The following is a 7,011-nucleotide window of genomic DNA, read 5'->3' on the forward strand; positions in this document are numbered from 1 at the left end:
TTTTGGGGGTCCAGAGGGGAATTTTGGGGGTCCGGAGGTGACGTTTGGTGGCCAAAGCGGGGATTTTGGGGGTCCAGAGGGGAATTTTGGGGGTCCGGAGGTGACGTTTGGTGGCCAAAACGTGGATTTTGGGGGTCCGGAGGTGAAGTTTTGGGGTCCAAAGGTGACGTTTGGTGGCCAAAATGACGATTTTGGGGGTCCGAAGGTGACGTTTGGTGGCCCAAACGAGGATTTTGGGGGTCCAAAGGGCAATTTTGGGGGTTCCAAGGTGGGGCTTGGGAATTTGGGCCACCCGAGGCAGGATTCTGGTGGCCCACGTGAGGATTTTGGGGCTCCGCGGGGGAATTTTGGGGCTCCCGCGGCTCCGCCGGGGAATTTCGGCCGCTCGGCTGCAGATTTTGGTGGCCCGGCTCCAAATCTTGGTGGCCAAGCCTCAAATTTTGCTGGCCCAACCCCAAATTTCTCTCTGCTGACCCCAAATCTTGGTAGCCCACCGCCCTATTTTGCTTGCCCGCCCCCAAATTCCTCTCCCCACCCCCCAAATTCTGGTTGCCCGCCCCCAAATCCTGGTAGCCCAACCCCTTGTTGTGCTTGCCCAACCCCAAATTCCTCTCCCCACCTCCAGAATTTTGGTAGCCACCCCCAGAATTTTGATAGCCACCTCCAGAATTCTGGTAGCCAACCCCGGTATTTTGGTAGCCAACCCTAGAATTTTGATAACCAGCCCCAGAATTCTGGTAGCCAACCCCAGGATTTTGATAGCCACCCCCAGGATTTTGATAGCCACCTCCAGAATTTTGATAGCCACCCCCAGAATTTTGGTAGCCACCTCCAGAATTTTGGTAGCCAACCCCAGGATTTTGGTAGCCAACCCCAGAATTTTGATAGCCAACCCCAGGATTTTGATAGCCACCCCCAGGATTTTGATAGCCACCGCCGGGGTTCTGGCAGCCGCCCCCCGCAGCCCCGAGCGGCCGCTCCCGGTGGCCGCAGTGCTGGAAGCACACGGTGACCCTGGCGAAGGGCCTGGCCGCCATCTTGGACATCTCCTGGCGGTGCCGGCGCCGCTCGTGCCGCGCGTCCAGGCCCTGCTTGGCCTTCCAGAGCAGCACGCAGGCGGCCAGGAAGAGGAAGAAGCAGGAGAAGAAGACCGAGAAGAAGACGAAGAGGTCGATGTGCGCTTGGTCCTGCCGGAAGAAGAGCAGCCCCTGCGAGGGCTCCGCGCCGCCCACCACCAGCAGGTAAAACCGCGTGGACTTCAGGGGGTGGGCCTGGTGGGGGTAGGTGAGCACCAGGCGGTCGCGGACCCCCCGGACCACCAGGGCGGGCACGGGGTGGCCGACGGTCAGGTAGGTGACCAAGCCCTGGGCGCGCTCCTCCACGAGGGGAGGGGGACCCGGGCTGGGCGAGGGCTGGGCGGGGGGCTTGGGGGTCTGGCCACTGGAGTGGGTCTGGGGGTTGCCGAAAGGTCTGGGGTCATCGGATTGACCAGTAAAACCAGTTTGGCCACTGGAGTGGGTCTGGGGGCTGCCGAAAGGTCTGGGGTCATCGGATTGACCAGTAAAACCAGTGTGACCAGTAAAACCAGTATGACCAGTTTGGCCACTGGACTGGGCCTGGGGGCTACCGAAAGCTCGGGGGTCATCGGAGTGACCAGTAAAACCAGTTTGGCCACTGGAGTGGGTCTGGGGGTTGCCGAAAGCTCGGGGGTCATCGGAGTGACCAGTGTGACCAGTAAAACCAGTTTGGCCACTGGAGTGGGTCTGGGGACTACCGAAAGCTCGGGGGTCATTGGAGTGACCAGTAAAACCAGTGTGACCAGTAAAACCAGTATGACCAGTTTGGCCACTGGACTGGGCCTGAGGGCTATCAAAAGCTTGGGGGTCATCGGAGTGACCAGTAAAACCAGTGTGACCAGTATGGCCACTGGAGTGGGCCTGGGGGCTACCAAAAGGTCTGGGGTCACCAGCTTGACCAGTGTGACCAGTAAAACCGGTTTGGCCACTGGAGTGGGCCTGAGGGCTACCAAAAGCTCGGGGGTCATCGGATTGACCAGTGTGACCAGTAAAACCAGTGTGACCAGTATGGCCACTGGAGTGGGCCTGGGGGCTACCAAAAGGTCTGGGGTCACCAGTGTGACCAGTGTGACCAGTTTGGCCACCGGGGTTGGCTCCTGGACCACCAGAAGCTCCGGGCTCACCAGTTTGACCACCAAAATCCCCTCTGGGACCTCCAGGGCCACCAGTGCGCCCAGTTTGGCCACTGGGAGTGGCTCCGGCCCCTCCAGAACTTCTGGGGCCACCGGTGAAACCAGTAAGGCCGGTTTGACCAGTGGGACCAGCCCCAGGGCCACCGGTCCAAGAGGTGCCAAAAGTGCCACCGAAGGTCCCAGAGGCGTCCCCGGCGGCTCCTGACGTTCTCAAGGTGCCACCGCCGGTGCCACCGGTCCCAAAAGTGCCAGAACTGGTCCCAAAAGTGTCACCAGCGCCGGTGCCACCGGTCCCAGAACCAGTCCAGGAAGTCCCCAAAGTGCCACCTCCGGTCCCAAAGGTGTCACCACCGGACCCGAAGGTCCTCAAGGTGTCACCACCGGTTCCACCGGTCCCAAAGGTGCCACCACCGGTCCCAAAGGTGCCACCACCAGTTCCACCGGTCCCAAAGGTGCCACCACCAGTCCCGAAGGTCCTCAAGGTGTCACCACCAGTGCCACCGGTCCCAAAAGTGCCACCACCGGTCCCAAAGGTGCCACCACTGGTCTCAAAGGTGCCACCACCAGTTCCTCCAGCCCCAAAGCTCCCAGAACCGCTCCAAGAAGTCCCAAAGGTGCCACCACCGGCCCCAGAGGTGCCACCACCGGTCCCAAAGTTGTCACCGCCGGCTCCTCCGACCCCGAATCCCCCAGAGCCAGCCCCGAAGCCCCTCAAGGTGCCACCAGCCGTGCCGAAGGTGCCACCGCCGCCCTGAGCCCCGAATGTCCCCGAGGCGCCGCCGCCCCCCGCCCCGCCGGGCGCCTGCACCCTGACGCGGTGCCAGCCCGTGCCCAGCTCCACGTCCACGGCGAAGGTGTCGTAGGAGGTGGCCACGTAGAGGTCCACGGCGCCGAAGGTGACGTCCAGCGTGACGCGGATGTCCACGTTGGTGAACTTGGGCTGCACGGCGAAGGGCACGGAGCGGCCGGGCGGCAGCGGGCGGCGCTGCGGCGGCGGGAAGCAGTGGCTCTGCGACGCCGCGTCCAGGCAGTACTCCTGCTCCACCGCCAGCAGCCGGTAGCACTGCTGCCCGCCCACCGGGTGGCCCTGGAAGGAGTCGCGGCACTTGGAGCACTGCGGGGACAGCGGGGGTGGCGTGGTCAGGGGCACTGAGGTCATTGAGAGTGGAATAAAACAGGTTCTGGAGGCACCAGGACATTGAGGAACGTGGTGGGTTCCATCCCCACGTCCCCACCAGAACCCCCTGGAGAAGGTTCTGGCACCTGGGGACACTTAGGGGACATCAGAGTGTCATGGTCAGGGTCACTGAGGTCATTGAGAGCAGAATAAAAAAGGTTCTGGTGGCCCTAGAACGCTGAGGAACGCGGTGGGTTCCATCCCCACATCCCCACCAGAACCCCCTGGAGAAGGTTCTGGCACTTGGGGACACTTAGGGGACATCGAGGGACACCAACGATGTCATGGTCAGGGTCATGGAGCTCACTGAGGTCATTGAGAGTGGAATAAAAAACGTTCTGGTGGCCCTAGAACGCTGAGGAACGTGGTGGGTTCCATCCCCACATCCCCACCAGAACCCCCTGGAGAAGGTTCTGGCACCTGGGGACACTTAGGGGACAGCGGGGGTGGCGTGGTCAGGGGCACTGAGGTCATTGAGTGGAATAAAACAGGTTTTGGTGGCACCAGAATGTCCAGGAACGTGGTGGGTCCCATCCCCACATCCCCACCAGAACCCCCTGGAGAAGGTTCTGGAATGGATTGTGGATTAGCGACACCGAAGATGGCGTGGTCAGGGGCATGGAGGTCACTGAAGTCATTGAGAGTGGAATAAAAAAGGTTCTGGTGGCCCTAGAATGTCCAGGAACCAGGTGTGTTCCATCCCCACGTTCCCACCAGAACCCCCTGGAGAAGGTTCTGGCACCTGGAGCACTGCGGGGACAGCGGGGGTGTCATGGTCAGGGGCACTGAGGTCATTGAGAGTGGAATAGAAGAGGTTCTCGAGGCACCAGGACATCGAGGAGCGTGGTGGGTTCCATCCCCACGTCCCCACCAGAACCCCCTGGAGAAGGTTCTGGTACTTGGGGACACTTAGGGGACATCAGAGTGTCATGGTCAGGGTCATGGAGGTCACTGAGGTCATTGAGAGTGGAATAAAAGAGGTTCTGGAGGCACCAGAATGTCCAGGAACCAGGTGTGTTCCATCCCCACGTTCCCACCAGAACCCCCTGGAGAAGGTTCTGGAATGGATTGTGGATTCGGGACACGGGCCCCCCCAGGTGTATTTTGGGCATCCCCAGGTGTGCCCAGGTGTGCCCGGGTGTACTTCCGCCCCCCCCAGGTGTATTTCTGTCTCCCCCAGGTGTCCCCAGGTGTACTTCTGGCCCCCCCAGGTGTATTTCCAGCCCCCCCAGGTGTATTTCTGGCACCCCCAGGTGTGCCCAGGTGTGCCCGGGTGTGCCCAGGTGTGCCCGGTATATTTCGGGCCCCCCAGGTGTATTTCGGGCCCCCAGGTGTGCCCGGGAGTGCCCGGGTGTGCCCACGTGTGCTCGGGTGTGCCCAGGTGTGCCCGGGTGTGCCCAGGTGTGTATTTTGGGTGTGCCCAGGTGTGCCCGGGTGTGCCCAGGTGTATTTCAGGTGTGCCCGGGTGTGCCCAGGTGTGCCCAGGTGTGCCCGGGCGTGCCCGGGTGTGCCCAGGTGTGTATTTTGGGTGTGCCCAGGTGTGCCCGGGTGTGCCCAGGTGTGTATTTTGGGTGTGCCCAGGTGTGCCCGGGTGTGCCCAGGTGTATTTCAGGTGTGCCCAGGTGTATTTCAGGTGTGCCCAGGTGTGCCCAGGTGTATTTCAGGTGTGCCCGGGTGTGCCCAGGTGTGCCCGCGTGTGCCCAGGTGTGCCTGGGTGTGCCCAGGTGTGCCCGGGTGTGCCCAAATGTGCCCGGGTGTATTTCGGGCCCCCCAGGTGTGCCCGGGTGTGCCCGGGTGTGCCCAGGTGTGCCCAGGTGCCCCCAGGTGTGCCCGGGTGTGTATTTTGGGTGTGCCCAGGTGCCCCCAGGTGTGCCCGGGTGTGTATTTTGGGTGTGCCCAGGTGCCCCCAGGTGTGCCCGGGTGTGTATTTTGGGTGTGCCCAGGTGCCCCCAGGTGTGTTCAGGTGTGTATTTTGGGTGTGCCCAGGTGCGGTACCTGGTGCCGGTGGCAGTCGCGCCGCTCGGGGCAGGCGCCGCTCTCGGTGTTGTTCTGGCAGGGGCAGCCGGTGCCGTCCAGCTCGTTGCAGGTGTCGGCGTGCCCGTTGCACTGGCACCTGCGGGCAGGTGAGCGCGCCTCAGACGCGCCCGGCCCCTCCCCCGCTCTGCCCACATTTCCCCCAAATTTTCCCAAATCTTCCCAAATTTTTCCCAATTTTTTCATCATTTTTCCAGATTTTTTCTCAATTTTTTCATCATTTTTCCCAATTTTTTCTCAATTTTTTCCCAACTTTCTCCTTTTTTTCTGCATCCCCAGGTGTGCCCAGCTCACCTGGCACAGATAAATCCCCTTTGCCCTATTTTTCCCAAAATTTCCCAAAATTTCCCAAATTTTCCCCAATTTTTCCCAATTTTTTTCTCCATTTTTTCATCATTTTTCCCAATTTTTTCTCAATTTTTTCCCAACTTTCTCTTTTTTTTTCTGCATCCCCAGGTGTGCCCAGCTCACCTGGCACAGGTAACAGACTCAGTGCAGCTGTCAGACTCACCTGGCACAGGTGACAACACACCTGTCCCTCCCCAGGTGTCCCAGGTGACACCACACCTGTCCCAGGTGTCTCACCTGTCCCCTCCCAGGTGTCCCAGGTGTCCCACCGTCCCAGGTGTCCCAGGTGTCCCTCCCAGGTGTCCCTCCCCAGGTGTCTCACCTGTCCCAGGTGTCCCTCCCAGGTGTCCCACCTGTCCCAGGTGTCCCAGGTGTCTCACCTGGTGCAGGTGCCGACCTGTCCCAGGTGTCCCCAGGTGTCTCACCTGTCCCCCCCAGGTGTCCCAGGTGTCTCACCTGGTGCAGGTGCCGTCCAGCAGGAAGAACCCCGCCCGGCAGGTGTCACACCTGTCCCCCACGCTGTTGTTCTGGCAGTTCACGCACACGGCCTGCGCCTCGCTGGGGCCCTCCGACACCCAGGTGTGGATCTGCACAGGTGAGCACAGGTGAGCGCCAGGTGTGCCCAGGTGTGCACAGGTGTGTGCCCAGGTGTGTGCACAGGTGTGCCCAGGTGAGTGCCCAGGTGAGTGCCCAGGTGTGTGCACAGGTGTGTGCCCAGGTGAGTGCCAAGGTGTGCCCAGGTGAGTGTCCAGGTGAGTGCCCAGGTGAGTGCCCAGGTGTGTGCACAGGTGTGCCCAGGTGAGAGCCCAGGTGAGTGCACAGGTGTGCCCAGGTGAGTGCCCAGGTGTGCACAGGTGAGTGCCCAGGTATGTGCCCAGGGCTGCCCAGGTGAGTGCCCAGGTGTGTGCCCAGGTGTGTGCCCAGGTGAGTGCCAAGGTGTGCCCAGGTGAGTGTCCAGGTGAGTGCCCAGGTGAGTGCCCAGGTGTGTGCACAGGTGTGCCCAGGTGAGTGCCCAGGTGAGTGCCCAGGTGTGTGCACAGGTGTGTGCCCAGGTGAGTGCTCCCCAGGTGCACCCACATATCCCCAGGTGTATCCCCACTCCCCAGGTGTGCCCAGGTGAGTCCCCAGGTGCCCCCAGGTGAGTCCCCAGGTATCCCCAGGTGTGTCCCCACTCCCCAGGTGCCCCCAGGTGAGTCCCCAGCAGTCCCCAGGTGAGTCCCCAGGTATCCCCAGGTGTGTCCCC

At 61.6% G+C, this 7,011-nt stretch overlaps 1 protein-coding gene across 1 annotated transcript in view; it reads right to left on the minus strand.

Annotated features, from left to right (window-relative positions):
- Nucleotides 1–893: 893 nt before the first annotated feature.
- The window catches only part of LOC121342960 (multiple epidermal growth factor-like domains protein 8), a gene marked incomplete at both ends in the record, with an annotated part of 10,840 nt that continues 4,722 nt past the window's right edge, over nt 894–7,011 (minus strand). The window contains 6 exons of the mRNA XM_041417735.1: nt 894–1,424; nt 2,172–2,245; nt 2,392–2,407; nt 3,000–3,323; nt 5,382–5,499; nt 6,225–6,355. Of these exons, the coding sequence (XP_041273669.1) occupies nt 894–1,424; nt 2,172–2,245; nt 2,392–2,407; nt 3,000–3,323; nt 5,382–5,499; nt 6,225–6,355 (1,194 nt within the window). The remainder of the gene's footprint in view (nt 1,425–2,171; nt 2,246–2,391; nt 2,408–2,999; nt 3,324–5,381; nt 5,500–6,224; nt 6,356–7,011) is intronic.

The sequence above is a fragment of the Onychostruthus taczanowskii genome, unplaced genomic scaffold, assembly GCF_017590055.1.
Source record: "Onychostruthus taczanowskii isolate IOZ18803 unplaced genomic scaffold, ASM1759005v1 scaffold561, whole genome shotgun sequence".
Classification (NCBI taxonomy): domain Eukaryota; kingdom Metazoa; phylum Chordata; class Aves; order Passeriformes; family Passeridae; genus Onychostruthus; species Onychostruthus taczanowskii.